Source organism: Ranitomeya variabilis, chromosome 1 (assembly GCF_051348905.1).
Source record: "Ranitomeya variabilis isolate aRanVar5 chromosome 1, aRanVar5.hap1, whole genome shotgun sequence".
Taxonomy (NCBI): domain Eukaryota; kingdom Metazoa; phylum Chordata; class Amphibia; order Anura; family Dendrobatidae; genus Ranitomeya; species Ranitomeya variabilis.
In genome coordinates, this window is record NC_135232.1 from 658,415,722 (window position 1) to 658,432,118 (window position 16,397).

Genomic DNA, 16,397 nt, shown 5'->3' on the forward strand with positions numbered 1-16,397 from the left:
AGGAGGAGCACTAGTCTGGTCCGTAAATCTGAGCCATGTACTGCATGCAGAAAATTGTTTGGGTGGAAACCATGTACACTGGCACATTAGTATAATTAGAGTGTGTGTAGTCCATGGTGCACATGTCCGTATAACACGCTCGTGTGAACTGGCCCAAAGTCGTGCAATCTGCCTTTGCTTGCAGTCACACACGAGAGATGGTAAACCAACACTGGCTGAATATTTGGCACATTGAGAATGGTCCTTAACACTCGCTGATTACAGTCTTGCAAAATGACATGTTATCTCGAAAGAAAATGACATCTGTCAATCACTCCCATTGATGGTGGCTGGGACCTGCAAATTGCTGTGTTTTAGGATAGGAAAGATTCGTTTCTATGGTGCATATATTTCTAATTTTCATTTTACAGCCACACACCTCTGTCTATATACCGTACTCACCACTGGGTGAAGGAGTTTCCCTTTTTTTAACATAATAAAGTAAGGAGAGACCAACATAAATGATAACCTGTGTAGCGAGGATTATACATAAGCCATTAGAAATATTATTAAAAAAAAATTTTCCTAGTAAAAGTTTACTATTCTAAAAATGTGTAATTGTATTTTTTTTTTTTTTTTTTATCCAATACTTAGCAACCCGATAACATTGTATACGTTATGGATGCCTCAATAGGACAGGCTTGTGAATCTCAGGCCAAAGCCTTCAAGGATAAAGTAGACGTAGCATCAGTTATTGTCACCAAATTGGATGGTCACGCGAAAGGAGGGGGCGCGCTTAGTGCGTAAGTCTATTAATTTCACTCATTAATGTTTACGGCAGCAGATTTAATTCTAAATGACATTGTGTATGGTTTTGTGCTTTTTATATTTCTTTTATCATGTGCGGCTGTGCACCCACAAAATCCATGATGTCTCCATTGTATATTTTTAGTGTTGCTGCTACAAAGAGCCCTATTATTTTCATTGGAACTGGAGAACACATTGATGATTTTGAGCCATTTAAAACGCAGCCTTTTATCAGCAAACTACTAGGTAAGTTAGTTCCATGGAAGTATTTTCATGGAGGGCGCAATCAGACATCCGTGTAAATCCATCTGAGATCCAACCGCAATGTGCGGCTTGGCCACGAGTCTCCTGACTAGAGCGTGACAGCTTCATATATTTCTATGAGGCTGTCACACTAGGTTCAGAAGACCCGCTGCCAGTTTTCTGGGTCTCAGACAAATTTACACTGTCGTCTCAATGCACCCTCGGGGTAGACTTTTAATTTGTGGAACTGCAGTCATTCTATTTAAATGGACTTCCTAGTGACCTATAACAGCAGAAATCTATTTCCATAAAGGCTTGTCTTGTTGTGTGATGGGTACAGTATATACAGACTTGATCCAACAGATAAGATGGAGCAACCACAATCCACTAATTGCCATACCATACCAATACAACCTCTTTCGCTTGGTTCACACAAGTGTATTTCACGGCCCATGTACGGACCACAAAGCCCAGACCGACTGCTGGTGTCCTAATCTGAATTTACAGCCTCCTATGTGTCTGGGGCTGTAAGTTCAGGCATTACAGTCCATATACGGACTGTGAAATAAACTTGTGTGAACCTCTCAATACTTTTTAGTTAAGAAAAGTGCCAATGTCTTAAGATGTCTTATTGTGTGTGGGTCTGCTTTCCCATTGAAAAGTTATTTTATTTTGGTAATCATCTTGTTTCCGACAGGAATGGGAGATATTGAAGGTTTGATTGATAAGGTGAATGAGTTGAAGTTAGACGACAATGAGGCTCTGATAGAGAAATTGAAGCATGGTAAGTAATATGTCAACTAATGCTGGGTGTCTGTGGGATTACTATATTTTTTTATATTCCAAAAATGAATATAAGACTTTTTGGGAGGTCTCAAACCTTTCTTTCAAGAAAGTTAAATAATCCTTGCTTACTCTGTCGCCTCATTGGGGACACATGACCATGGGTGTTATGCTGCTGTCCACTAGGAGGCGACACTATGCATAATCTGAAAAAGATTAACTGTGGCTCCTCCTCTGCAGTATACACCCCTGGACGGCGTCAGCCTTCTCCAGTTTTTGCTTAGTGTTGCATAGGAGGCACACCTAAAAAAATTTTTCTTTACTCCGTTTTTTTCGACGGGATTACAGATGAAGAAAAGAAGGTCTCCTGTGAGACTCCCGGCATGGCTCCTTCCTCGGCCCCCTATTACGAGGTGCCCAGTTGAAGTCGAGATGGCTATTCCCCATGTCGCTCCTTCCCCAGTCCCTCGGGTGCTGGTTCGAAGTCGAGACCCCCCTCCTTCCCCAATTCCTTTTGGTTTCTGGGTTGAGGTCGAGGCGAGGATAAAGCCCCCTGATGGTGACACAGCACCCTCTCTAATCCCCCTCTGGGGGTATTAGGTTGAGACGCCTCAGGTAGGGCCTGTACAGACAGCATTCTACAGCTCCCAGCAATGGGCCAGCACACTGCGCCTGCATCCAGGGACCCCAGCCCAGCTGCGAGCTCCTGTTGGGGCCGGGGGGAATGCAGGCAGGCATGGCACAATACAGACACAGGGCTCCGTGTCACTGCGGCAGCACCAGCTATATACTGTCTCAGGGGGACCCCACACCGGGCTCCCCCTTCCACTTATAGCCCCACTGCCATCCTGCCTTTAAATCCAGGGGGGTCCGGTTCAGATCCGACCCCCTCCCGGACTTTCGCGCCGGCCTGGAGCCCTTCTAGGCCTCAGGCATCCAATTTAGGCCCCGCTTCGGCCTAGCTGAAGCTGCCGCCTCCTCTCCGCCCCCCCGGCCCGCCCCCCCGGATGACAAATATGACACTCTACAGTGTCATAGAGGGGGCGGATCGAGACAGAAAGGGCTTGTTTTTACACAGTTCTGCCGCCTTTTTCCAGCTCTCCGCCCCCTTCTCCCCCTTCCTCTCCTCAGCAGCCATTTTCTGCTGCAGATTAACCCTGCATCTCCCGGTCTGCAAGACCAGGCAGTCAGTCAGTCTCCGGGGGGCACAGGACTGTGGATCTTCGGCGCTGGACCTAGGGGCACACTGGTGGGGTAAGATCACAGCTGGGTTTTTTACTCCGCTGTCAATCCATATTCCCTATAAGGCTCCTCTATAGGCTTCTCTGCAATGACTATAGGGTTCTCTATATAGCTAGCCCTTCTGCACTCTGTGCACTATGCCGGGCTCAAGGTCCAAGAGAACCAGGCAGAACTGCTATTATGCATTCTGCACAGCCTGCGGGACCGCTCTCCCCAGTGGCAGCACGTACCCACATTGTCAGAACTGTATACAAACTAATGTGTCAGAGCCCCAAGAAGCCCCTGCGAATGCCTCGGTGTCTAATGCCATGCCGGAATGGGCTACTCCGATATCGCAATCTATGACGCAGTCTATAGATAACCTAACCTCCACATTGCTTCAGGCTCTGCAGGGTCATGCCTCGGCTATGACCGTTACCCAGCAAAGGGAGAGCTTGACTCAGTAACAAGATGACCCTGGCACATCCACGTCTAGGTCAGGATGCAAGCGGACCCATAGATCAAGTCCATCTCCGTCATCCCATAGCACACGGTCATCCCCCTCTAGGGAGAGACACCGTGGCTCCAGGTCATCTAGACCGTCCCATTCCAGGGCCAGACAATGCAGATCTCTGCAATCCCCGACCAGAGAAGGCCTCCTCCCCAGCTCACTCAGCAGGGGATGCCTCAGTGATACTTCGGAAGGCATCTGAGACTCTGACTCAGACATGGAAACGGAGGGGTCCCTGATCCCAATCCCCCCTAGCAATACAGCGCTAGTTGAGGACATAATCTCTTCCATCCATCGGGTGCTGGACATCTGGAGGCGAGGTACCCCTTCCCACAGAAGGAGACCAAGGAATGGACAGACCCACCCGAAGTGGACCCCCCAGTCTCTAGGCTAGCAGCACAGACCCTCCTTTCACTGCCAGATAGCTCAACCTTCAGGGACGCAGCAGACCGGCAGGTAGAACGCATGGCTCGTTCAATTTTCGAGGCAGCAGGGGCATCCCTGGCTCCCGCATTCGCCTCAGTTTGGGCTGCCAAGGCCATTCTGGCCTGGGCAAAAAATTTACAAGCTCTCCAAGCATCCGCTCCTGAGCTGTCGGACCTAGCGGTTCAAATAGCAGTCGTAGCAGACTACATGCTTCATGCAGCTCTGGATTCAGCAAGGGGAGTAGCGGGGATAGCATCAAACGCCATCACAATTCGGCGTATCCTCTGGCTGCGGGAATGGAAAGCGGACGCAGCCTCAAAGAAGTCCCTCACGCACCTCCCCTACCTCAGTGGGAGACTTATCGGTGAACAGTTGGACACTATGATATCCAACGCTACCGGGGGTAAGAGTACTTCTCTTCCCCAACTCAGACCTAAACGCACTTACAAGAAGCATAACCAAACTCGATTCCGATCCTTTCGGAATTCCTCTGGCTGGTCCGTCTCGCATCCAGCACAAAATCGTAACCGTTCCCCACGCAGGGACAACTCACGATCGACGCAAAGGTCGGACAAGACCTGGCAGTCAAAAGCAGGCCAGCCTAAGCCCAGAGGAGGAAAATCTCAGACTTTCTCCTCATCATGACTCACGAACTCCGGAAGACACCACACCAGTAGGCGGCCGACTTTTGCTCTTTCATCAAGTCTGGCTGCCTATTACAGAAGACAGGTGGGTCAGGGAACTAGAGTCTTCCGGATACAAAATAGACTTCACCTCCAACCCACCGGACCGATTCTTCCTCTCTGTCCCCCAAAACCGCCAGCCAAGGCTCGTGCCTACCACCAAGCGGTCTCCTCGCTTTTTCAAGCAGGAGTCATAGTACCGGTCCCCACGACCGACCGCTTCCGAGGGTCCTACTCCAATCTGTTCGTAGTTCCCAAGAAAGGAGGCAGCGTACGGCCCATACTAGACCTAAAACAGCTCAACAAATATGTACGGATCCGTCACTTCCGCATGGAGTCCCTTCGGTCCATCATTGCGTCCATGGAGAAGGGAGAATATCTCGCCTCCATAGACATACAAGACGCATACCTGTATATACCCATTGCACCTGCCCATCAGAGGTTTCTCAGGTTCGCAATAGGCCAGGACCACTACCAATTCGTGGCGCTCCCTTTTGGACTCGCCACGGCTCCCAGAGTGTTCACCAAGGTCATGGCAGCCACCATGGATGTCCTGCACTCCAGAGGCATAGTAGTCGTTCCATACCTGGACGATCTACTCATCAAGGCTCCCACCTTCAAGGACTGCGAGCTCAGCGTCTCAATCACAACCGATACTCTCAGTCGCATGGGCTGGTTAATCAACCTACAAAAGTCATCACCAACCCTGACCTTCCTGGGAATGCTATTCAACACCTCCAGGGGTCTAGTGCTCCTTCCCAAGGACAAGGCACTGGCTCTCCGCCTAGGAGTTCGCACCCTCCTCCGCAAACCCCCTTGATCTCTCCGGTTTGCCATGAGAGTTCTCGGCAAGATGGGGTCAGCAATAGAAGCGGTCCCATTTGCCCAGTTTCACCTCAGGCCTCTCCAACTAGCCATTCTTAAGTCCTGGGACAGGAATCCCTTTTCTCTCGACAGGGAGTTCCTGTTAACGTCGTCAACCAGGAGGTCCCTGCACTGGTGGCTCAAGCCAACCTCGCTAGCAAAGGGGAAATCCTTTCTCACAGGTCAGTGGATGGTTCTGACCACTGACGGGTTGGGGTGCGGTGCACCTACACCACAGGGCAAGTTGTCCCCAGTGGAAGTGACCATGCCCATCAACATCCTGGAAATTCATGCCATCCTCCTGGCATTGAGGTTTTCCATCACTTACTGGCAGCCTCTCACATCAGAATACAGTCGGACAGTCCTTGACACGTATATACGCAATGCCCTGATGAGGAAGTCTGCTTCCCAGTTGTCCACACCCGGAATGTGGACCGCCGAAAGAACCGGCCCTGTGTCCCCCGCCCAGCGGAGGATGTGTGACACTTCTCGCATCGCCTGGGTACTGCGGGTCCCCCCTTGGTGATTCACATATGCCACGGCCGAGTGGTCTCCATCCCAAAATTTTTTACCAGATCTGTCACCGCTGGGGGACCCCGGATGTGGACCTAATGGCATCCCACTTCAATGCCAAGGTCTCCAACTTTATGGCCAGAACACACGATCCGAGGTCGCTCGGAGCAGACGCTCTGGTTCAGGACTGGACCCAGTTCCAGCTTCTGTATATTTTTCCACCTCTCCCCCTGATATCCAGAGTGGTGAGGAAGATCAAACAAGAGGGAGTTCCAACCATCCTAATTGCATCGGACTGGCCCAGACGTACATGGTACGCCGACATCGTACAACTTACAGCAGACGCCTCCTGGCGTCTCCCCGACCGCCACGATCTTCTATCACAAGGCCCGTTCTACCACCGGAACTCAGGGGCTCTCAATTTGACTGCGTGGCCCTTGAGACCTGGGTTCTAACCCAGGCAGGGCTCTCGCCGGACGTAATTGGAACCATGATCAGGGCACGGAAGCCAGCCTCTGCCAAGATTTATTACCGTACCTGGAAAGCTTTCTTTACCTGGTGCAAATCTCGTGGCCAGACCCCACTCCCTTATTCCCTACCCAAAGTACTTGGGTTTCTTCAATTGGGTCTGGAGGCCAGGCTGTCATTGGGTTCGCTTAAGAGCCAGATGTCAGCCCTCTCAGTGCTTTTTCAAAGGCGCATTACTACCAAGCCGCAAGTAAGGACTTTCCTTCAGGGGGTTTCCCGATTGGTTCCTCCCTACCGACGACCACTAGAAACGTGGGACCTCAACCTGGTCCTTACAGCATTGCAGGAACCACCCTTCGAACCCCTTAAGGAGGTCCCGCTCCTCCTTCTCTCCCACAAGGTGGTTTTCCTGGTGGCAATCACGTCGCTACGCAGGGTGTCTGAACTGACAGCACTCTCCTGCAGACGGCCCTTCCTGGCCTTTCACCAGGACAAGGTAGTTCTTCGTACGGCCCCATCCTTCCTTCCGAAGGTTGTGTCCAACTTCCACCTCAATGAGGAAATTTCACTACCATACCTTTGTCCGGTTCATAGAGTGGAGAAGGCTCTGCATACGCTTGACCTCGTCAGGGCATTGCGTATATACGTGTCTAGGACTGCGTCCTTCCGGAGGTCTGATTCTCTTTTCCTCCTTCCGGAAGGTGGCCACAAGGGTCTGCCAGCTTCCAAAGCTACCCTTGCCAGGTGGATCAAATCCACCATACAAGAGGCCTACCGCCTTAAGAATTCTCCTCTTCCAGCCGGTATTACGGCACACTCTACACGGGCGGTAGGGGCCTCCTGGGCCATTCGGTACCAGGCTTCGGCACAACAAGTGTGTAAGGCGGCCACTTGGACTAGCCTACACACGTTTACTAAACACTACAGGGTTCATACCTAGTCCTCAGCGGACGCGAGCCTGGGTAGATGTGTTCTGCAGGCGGCGGTGCCCTAAGTATAGGGGCCTGTCTGCACAATATTTGTCCATTGCTTCCCACCCAGGGACTGCTTTAGGACGTCCCATGGTCCTGTGTCCCCCAATGAGGCCACAGAGTAAAGAAGATTTTTGTGTACTCACCGTAAAATCTCTTTCTCTTAGCCTCTAATTGGGGGACACAGCTCCCACCCTGTTGCCCTTTTCGGGCTGTTGTTCATGTTGAGTTCTCATATTGTTCTTTGAGCTCGTACATAGTGGCCTTCTTATAGGCATGTCTATGTTATTCATGTTACGTTCCTCCTACTGCTTTTGCACAAAACTGGAGAAGGCTGATGCCGTCCAGGGGTGTATACTGCAGAGGAGGGAGCCACAGTTAATCTTTTTCAGATTATGCATAGTGTCGCCTCCTAGTGGACAGCAGCATAACACCCATGGTCATGTGTCCCCCAGTTAGAGACTAAGAGAAAGAGCTTTTACGGTGAGTACACAAAAATCTCCTTTTTTCTTTTGTATTCTAAGGTCAGTTCACATTACGAGACATGTATGAACAGTTTCAAAATATCATGAAAATGGGTCCATTTAGCCAGATTTTGGTAAGTGTTTTGCTCCAGAACTACTGCAAGCAGCATGACTGTGATAGCTACTTATGCTATTATCTTGGGTGTTAACAATTTTAACCCCTTCACGACCTACCCATACGTCATGCACGGATAAGGGTTTCCGACCTTTGACGTATGGGCACATCATGGTGATCATTTAGGGTGCAGGAGCTGTGCCCACATTGCCAAGGGTCCTTTAGCCCCCTGAATCCTGTGATCGCTATTGATCATGGTATTTAGAAGGCAGGGAGAGGGCTGCTGATTGGCGCCCCCACGTCGTCCTCATAATGACCTCCGGGTCAGCCAGCTACGGTAAGCCTTTTAGACCATGCCAGGAGCATGGTCTAAAAGGCTTCTGTTAGTGCAGCACTGACTGGTATAATGCGTTGCAATGCTGGTCAATTGCAATGCATTATACCAGTGAACAGACTAATGAAAGTTAAAAAAGAAGAAAGTGGCAAAAACGTCACCATACAGCCAAACAAAAAGTGGAATAAAACACGATCAAAACGTTAAATGGAAATTAAAAAAAACAAAGAACAGTATAGCTGAAAACACCAACTTGTCCCACAAAAAAACATTTTTTTTCTATGAAATTTGTGTAAAAGTGACAAAACATACAACAATTATATAAACGTGGGATCTCTGACCCGTAGAATAAAGCTGTCTAATCAATCAAAGTGAATAGATTAAAAACAGTTCCTGTATTGCTGGCTTTTGTTCATTCTGCCTTCCAAAAATCAGAATAGAAGGCGATCAAAAAATGTCATGTGCCCAAAAATGGGGCCAATAAAAACATCAGCTTGTCCACAAAAAAAAAAACAAGCAGCCACATGACTGTCAGACGAAATATGGAAAAATTATTCCTCTCAAAATATGGTGATGCAAAAAGCGTCTTGGTGTGTGACAGCAGCCAAATATTAAGAAAAAGTTATAAATCTGATATCTCTGTAATAGCACTGACCCAAAGAATGTAGTCGCCTAATCACTACCTAATTATACCGCAGTGGGAACGGCATAAAATCTTCACCTGCTGTTGATTCTGCCTCCCAGAGATCGCAGTATATCTCAGTACATTACAATTAAGAGGGATATGACCACAAAGTCTCATGCAGATTGCAATAAAAAATCCTACAGTCATGTTTTATTGCATACTGCAATGCTACCACATTGGATGTCACATGCGATTTTTATGTCAAGTCACCAAAGTCTCGACATTGCATTTGTTACTATCAGCAAAAGCCATAAACGAGTGTTCACAAATTGCAGTTCCCCAAAAGTTAAACATGTTTGGCATTATTTGTATTTTTTTAATCTGGTGTCCCCTTTCTTTTGTATGATTCCTTTCTAGGGTACTTAAAAAAAATATATATATATATAATATAAAACCCCTTTGTAGGTGCTTTGTGTTTGGTTTTCCTTATTATTTTTTATTTGCTCTTAGGGCATGATTCCTGGTTTTGGACAAGATTTTATGAGCAAGGGTAATGAGCAAGAATCAATGGCACGACTTAAGAAACTTATGACCATAATGGATAGTATGAACGATCAGGGTAAGATTACGTTCTACGATAGAGCGCAACTATTCACATGAATATATACTGGACTTCCTATAATTAAAGGGATTGTCTCAAGACCACCATTCTTTAATATTACGCCACTGTACCAAGGTAGTAAGCCCCATAAAATGTCTGTAAGCTCATATACACAAGGGTTACGTTCTATGACACTACCCCTTTAACTTTGCCTCTCAGTAAAATGACTACGAGGCTGCTGTGCTATGGCATTACAAACTTAGAGGTTATCCAGGACTTTGATTGCATATCCGAGTATAAGTCCCTCAGTATCAAATCGGTGGAGGTTTGAGATTCTTCACCTTCACTGATCAGCTGTTAGCAGGTCGCCAAGGCAGCCAGAAGCAAATTTTATCAACACTCAATATTACAATATCATTGTAATTGATATGGGAAGCATCTTCAGCGGGTTTTTGAGCCTTGCATGTACATTTTTTTTTCTGTTCCCTGTAGAACTCGATAACACTGATGGTGCCAAACTCTTCAGCAAACAGCCTGGGAGAATTCAGAGAGTGGCCAGGGGGTCGGGAGTATCTACAAGAGATGTACAAGAGCTCTTAGCACAATACACAAAGTTTGCACAAATGGTTAAGAAAATGGGTGGCATCAAGGGACTTTTCAAAGGTGTGTATGTGTAATGTATGTGAATTTAAACATTCTGATCTATTTTTAGAGGTACAAGTCTATCAAGATGTATTATAAATTTGCCACCAGATGGAGAACTTTTAAAATTATTTGTATCTGCTACAACGGTCTCCGCCTAGACCTCAAATGATGTCAGCGACTAGTTATCTGACCGCTGCGGTCACTGATTAGCTGCAGGGTCAGGACGTCATCGCTTCTGGTCTGGCAGAGAAAATCAGAGTGGGAAGTGGATTCCCAGTAAGTATAGATAGAAGAAAAGATGCGATCTTCAAGGCTACTACATATTGTAACTTACAAAAAAAAAAAAAAAAACTTTTAATATATTGTACGTTACTCTGAATGGCATTGCCTAATGGATAACACAGACTTTCCCGTTCGTATTATTTTGCGGTTTTAACTTCCAGGTGGCGACATGTCAAAGAATGTAAATCCTTCACAAATGGCCAAACTAAATCAACAAATGGCAAAAATGATGGACCCCAGGGTTTTACAACACATGGGTGAGTACTGCCTTTCGTTATGATAGACGGGGAGTAAGTTGGGGTGGAGAAGCTGGAACTGCGTTAATCAGTCGCCCATCGGGATGCAATCATTGAGCTTGTAACTGTGCCGCCATAAGGTGTTGCTGTGCCGCTTTTATTAATAAATTTGGTAATGTTGCTGACTTGCAGTAAGACTGCATTGAGAGGACATGGCTTTAGGCCATAACTAAAAATTGAGAAGGAAAAAAGTTGTGGCGGTCTGTGGAGCGCTCCTTGTTCCTGTTTTAGATGAGCATGCCTGGAGCGTTCTAGCCTCCAGACTAATAAATATTTTCCATGCATCTGCAGCAACATGAGTCTGCTTTAATTTCACAGCTCTTGCCATCCTCAAGGCCTGTGTTTTTTGTTGGTGTTTTTTTTTTTTTTTTTTTTTTTGCACAACCCCATTAGGAGAGTGGCCGCTTGGTCCCTGTTTGATAATCCACTAGACCACCAGGTTTCACACATTTTGCGCTTTTTTTTTTATTATTACATCACTAAAGATCGTTCAGACACTGGCTTGAAATGCGTAGGAAAATCTTAATTTATTTTTTTTTGCCATGATCTGTAGTTTTTAATTATGGATGTTTTATTATTTTAATATGCATTGAATAATGTAATAACGTAATTTTTTTAATTTATTTATTTATTACCATTTCTGGCGTTTGAGTTCCAAACTACCTACCCCTTGTATTCCTGGTAACGACCTTACTCGTGGACTCTGAGTAACAAAAGCTGATTTTAATGAATGTCCTTGTGATTTGCAGGCGGAATGGCCGGTCTACAGTCTATGATGAGACAGTTTCAACAAGGAGCAGCTGGTAACATGAAAGGAATGATGGGATTTAACAACATGTAGCCAACCGTTTTGCCTTTCTCAACAGAGGATCCTTCACTTTGCAACCGCATCTTTCTTTTAGAGACTTTTAAAACTCTGCTAGAAAGGGAGCATTGTCGCTTCTTGAAGAACGTGAAATAAAATGGATTTAAAGACAACAAGATTACATATGGTCCTTGTCATATTACTACTTGGCTTTTACTTCAAGTTATGACAAGGAAATCCAGTTTTAAATTATATCGCAAATTAATTTAAGTTTTGAAATAAATAGGAGATGTTAAAAAAAGACTATTTACAACCAATGTTAACCTCTTTGTATACTTCATCACTGGCAGTTTCCTGAAAAATTGTCTGCTGTAAAATAAATTTCTTAATGGTTGTAGTCTGATTGTGTAGTAATTTGTGTGATGGTGAAATGTGCGGTGGGGCACTCTCCTGTTCACAATGTCTTGGTTCAATTACCTATTTAAGTAAAGTCCATGTTTAAAAAAAAAAAAAAAAAAAAACCCTCTTAAAGTGCTAGTCACTCGCTAATGAAAATGGTCAAACTACATGCACATGGAGTTTTGGGCTCTGAAAGTGAAGAGAAACTTTTCAAATGTAAAAACTGCACTGCTTGTGCACATTACCTAATGCTGTTTTGACATGGATTTTCAAAGTAAGTAGACCAGCATCATCTGGTCTAAGATCCATTTAATATAGTCTGCAGTTAGTATTTTAAATCCTGTTGAAAGGATTATCCAGGCACAACAAATTGGACTGCTACGTTAACTCTTTTCTTCTTATAAAGGGAGTCTGTCGGTAGGATCAAATCAACCCTCCTAGGACATCTATATTGGCATTTAGGTTATAGAAAGGTGAATAGAATATTTTGATATCTGTGATCCAATATCTTAATCCAGGTTGTTTTTTTAATATGTAAATGAGGTGTTAAGATCTATGGGCAGGACATACCTCAATGAGAATCTGCCTCCAGAGGTTATTATACATGAAAGGAGGCATTACCAGTGTGGGACATGTAATAACTGACAGTCTGCTCTCCTGATTTACAGGTCTCGCTCTGGGTAGCATTTCCTTTCGTGCAAAATAAGCTGTGGAGGCAGATTCTCATGGAGGTCTATATCTAGCCCATAGATCTTAACAGCTCGTTTACAGTGCCCTGCGAAAGTATTCGGCTCCCTGGAACTTTTCAGCCTTTTCCCACATATCATGCTTCAAACATAAAGATACCAAATGTAAATTTTTGGTGAAGAATCAACAACAAGTGAAACGCAATTGTGAAGTTGAACTAAATTTATTGATTTTAAATTTTTGTGGAAATTCAAAAACTGAAAAGTGGGGTGTGCGATATTATTTGGCCCCTTTAACTAAATACTTTGTTGCGCCACCTTTTGCTGCGATTACAGCTGCAAGTCGCTTGGGGTATGTCTATCAGTTTTGCACAACGAGAGACTGAAATTGTTGCAGATTCTTCCTTGGCAAACAGCTCGAGCTCAGTGAGGTTTGATGGAGATCGTTTGTGAACAGCAGTTTTCAGCTCTTTCCACAGATTCTCTATTGGATTGAGGTCTGGACTTTGACTTGGCCATTCTAACACCTGGATACGTTTATTTGTGAACCATTCCATTGTAGATTTTGCTTTGTTTGGGATCATTGTCTTGTTGGAAGACAAATCTCCGTCCCAGTCTCAGGTTTTTTGCAGACTCCAACAGGTTTTCTTCAAGAATGCTCCTGTATTTGGCTCCATCCATCTTCCCATCAATTTTAACCATCTTCCCTGTCCCTGCTGAAGAAAAGCAGGCCCAAACCATGATGCTGCCACCACCATGTTTGACAGTGGGGATGGTGTGTTCAGGGTGATGAGCTGTGTTGCCTTTACGCCAAACATATCATTTGGCATTGTTGCCAAAAACTTCAATTTTGGTTTCATCTGACCAGAGCACCTTCTTCCACATGTTTGGTGTGTCTCCCAGGTGGCTTGTTGCAAACTTTAAACAACACTTTTTATGGATATCTTTGAGAAATGGCTTTCTTCTTGCCACTCTTCCATAAAGGCCAGAATGTACGACTGATTGTTGTCCTATGGACAGACTGTCCCACCTCAGCTGTAGATCTCTGCAGTTCATCCAGAGTGATCATGGGCCTCTTGGCTGCATCTCTGATCAGTCTTCTCCTTGTTTGAGATGAACGTTTAGAGGGACGGCCAGGTCTTGGTAGATTTGCAGTGGTATGATACTCTTTCCATCTCAATATGATCGCTTGCACAGTGCTCCTTGGGATGTTTAAAGTTTTGGAAATCATTTTGTATCCAAATACAGCTTTAAACTTCTCCACAACAGTATCACGGACCTGCCTGTGGTGTTCCTTGGTCTTCATGATGCTCTGTGCTTCAAACAGAACCCTGAGACTATCACAGTGCAGGTACATTTATGCGGAGACTTGATTACACACAGGTGGATTATATTTATCATCATTAGGCATTTAGGACAACATTGGATCATTACATAACAGGGCAGTGAATATATGATTATAAAAGCAGCACACTGATAGAAATTATATCATTGTGCTTTCAGTGCAGAAAATCAAAGCTGCTCCCTATATCCCAAGCCGTCTCCTACAAGTGCTAACCCTTAATAGACAGAAAAATCATTCCATGTTCTGAAATTTTAAAGGGATTCCGTCATCCAATTCATCCTGCCTGTGATTCTGGCACAGTTATTGCAGTCGTGTAGGATTTGGGGTACGTCCACAAGTTCAGAAAGATCTGGCAGGAAAAGCGCAGCATAAAATAGGCTCTTTTTTGTGTTTTTTCCCATTTATTGGAATAGGTGGAAAAACACTGAAAGAGTTGAGATGCTGCGGATATGAAACTGCTTCAAATCTGTAAGGGAAAAATAAACACCGTGTGTGTCAGATTACAGCCGTCTCATTCACTTTGCTGGTGCTCCAGAACGCTGCGTCATTGAATCACTGCAGTGTGTCAAGTGTAAAAATACTTTGAAAAGCCATCTAGGATTAGGTGACTTGGCTGACTAATGTGAGGCAGTACCCAGTGCCATTTGCCAGCACCCTTCCCCTTCCAAAGGTTTCTCCCTACATGTTTATAGACAGGAGACTGTCAGTCTAGGTGAGTGGGGGTGGAGAGAAGAGGTTGGGGACTGGTCTCTGACAAGTCAGGGAGCATAAATCGTGACAGGTTCCCTTTACTGCAGCTTTAATCCTACAGCTTATCAAAAATTTTCAATCTGTCTCTTGATCTGCTAAAATAAATCAAGTTTATTCAATGGACTATCATAAGATCTGGAATGTTCACCATATTATGATCAAAAGCATAATGTTTCTCCTAGCAGAGAGTGACATGCCAATCTGATGAAACGTTTAAGCCTTGCAATGCTCCTCTGGGAAATATGCAAATTGCCTCTTATAAGACTTGTGGAAGGGAAGACTTGTGGAACTCCTAATGTGAACCCGCAGGACCACGACAACAAATCTCCCTAGGGTGAGCTGGCCTATGGAGTGTTAGGGGCAGGCCCAGGGGAGACTATTGCTGTGGAAGCTGATACCCAGGAACAGGAGGTAGGAGACACAAGCAGAACACAGACTGGGAGACAGGAAGCAAGGAGTGGCAACCTAAGAGAAAACAGACGAACATCCAAAGGCGGGTAAAGGAGGAGGTACTCTCAGAAGGGACAGAAGAAGCTGAAAGATGAAGGCGCAGACTTGGACGAACGGCACTAGGAGAGAACTCTGTACACAAGGAAGGACGGCCCAGAGCGCTAGGCAGGTCAGACAAACTGAAAGACAGGATAGCGCAGGGTAGAGAGTTGCGTGGAACACAATTGACAGTCAGGCACAGAACAGGAGGAGAGGCTACCTGATACAGGAAGAGTACTGTAGGACTTCCGGGTCAGGGACCTCCAGGATCATAGAAAGGAGGAACGGAGTGACCGAATACCAGCCTGCGGAGGTGCGCTGCTGGGGCTGGGAAGCGAAGTGTGCACGCGCATCCGATGAGAACCAGGAGCCGGCGACGAGACGGGAAGTGAGGACGTCGGGTGGCGTGCACACACTCCGGGAGCGCGCAGGGACAAGTATGCCGGGAGCTGGGGGAAGATGCGGCAGCGCCAGATGTGACAGTACCCCCCTCTTTACGCCCCCTCTTCCTAAGACTAGAAAGAAACCTAGCTAAAATTCGAGGAGCCTGGATGTTCTCCCGAGGCTCCCAAGATCTCTCCTCGGGACCAAAGCCTTTCCAAACAAAAAGATGGATTTTTGGTTCTTACCGTAAAATCTCTTTCATGGAGCCTTCATTGGGGGACATAGGTAACCATGGATGTATGCTGCTGACGCTATGCAAATAAAGAAACGTTAACTCCTCCTCGGCAGTTTACACCCTCCGACAAGCACAATGCAACTCAGTTTGGTGCTAAAGCAGTCGGAGTAAGTTTGGTGCTAAAGCAGTCGTAGGAGTAAGTGTAAGAAACTCAACCTATGTACCAACCCAAAACAATGGCACGTTGGCCAACACGGTACAAAATAAAGGGAGGGTGCTGTGTCCCCCAATGAAGGCTCCCAAGAAAGATTTTATGGTAAGAACCAAAAATCCCTCTTTCTTTCTCGCTAAATTGGGGGACACAGGTAACCATGGGACGTCCAAAAGCAGTCCCAAGGGTGGGAAAAAAATAGAGAAAAGAAGACTTGGGTCGGCCGGTGGGAAACTGCCGCCTGCAGTATCTTCCTACCAGG

The 16,397-nt window shown here is 46.0% G+C and overlaps 2 protein-coding genes across 3 annotated transcripts in view; one reads left to right on the forward strand and one right to left on the reverse strand.

The window, feature by feature from the left end:
* Positions 1-12,033, forward strand: part of SRP54 (signal recognition particle 54) — a 28,211-nt gene extending 16,178 nt beyond the window's left edge. For both annotated transcript variants that reach the window (XM_077262789.1, XM_077262784.1), the window contains exons 9-16: positions 634-782; positions 932-1,032; positions 1,727-1,813; positions 7,994-8,067; positions 9,518-9,626; positions 10,101-10,271; positions 10,697-10,792; positions 11,581-12,033. In XM_077262789.1, the coding sequence (XP_077118904.1) occupies positions 634-782; positions 932-1,032; positions 1,727-1,813; positions 7,994-8,067; positions 9,518-9,626; positions 10,101-10,271; positions 10,697-10,792; positions 11,581-11,672 (879 nt within the window). In that variant the 3' untranslated portion in view covers positions 11,673-12,033. The remainder of the gene's footprint in view (positions 1-633; positions 783-931; positions 1,033-1,726; positions 1,814-7,993; positions 8,068-9,517; positions 9,627-10,100; positions 10,272-10,696; positions 10,793-11,580) is intronic.
* Positions 1-16,397, reverse strand: part of LOC143774992 (uncharacterized) — a 132,920-nt gene that overhangs the window by 96,668 nt on the left and 19,855 nt on the right. The window lies entirely within an intron of this gene.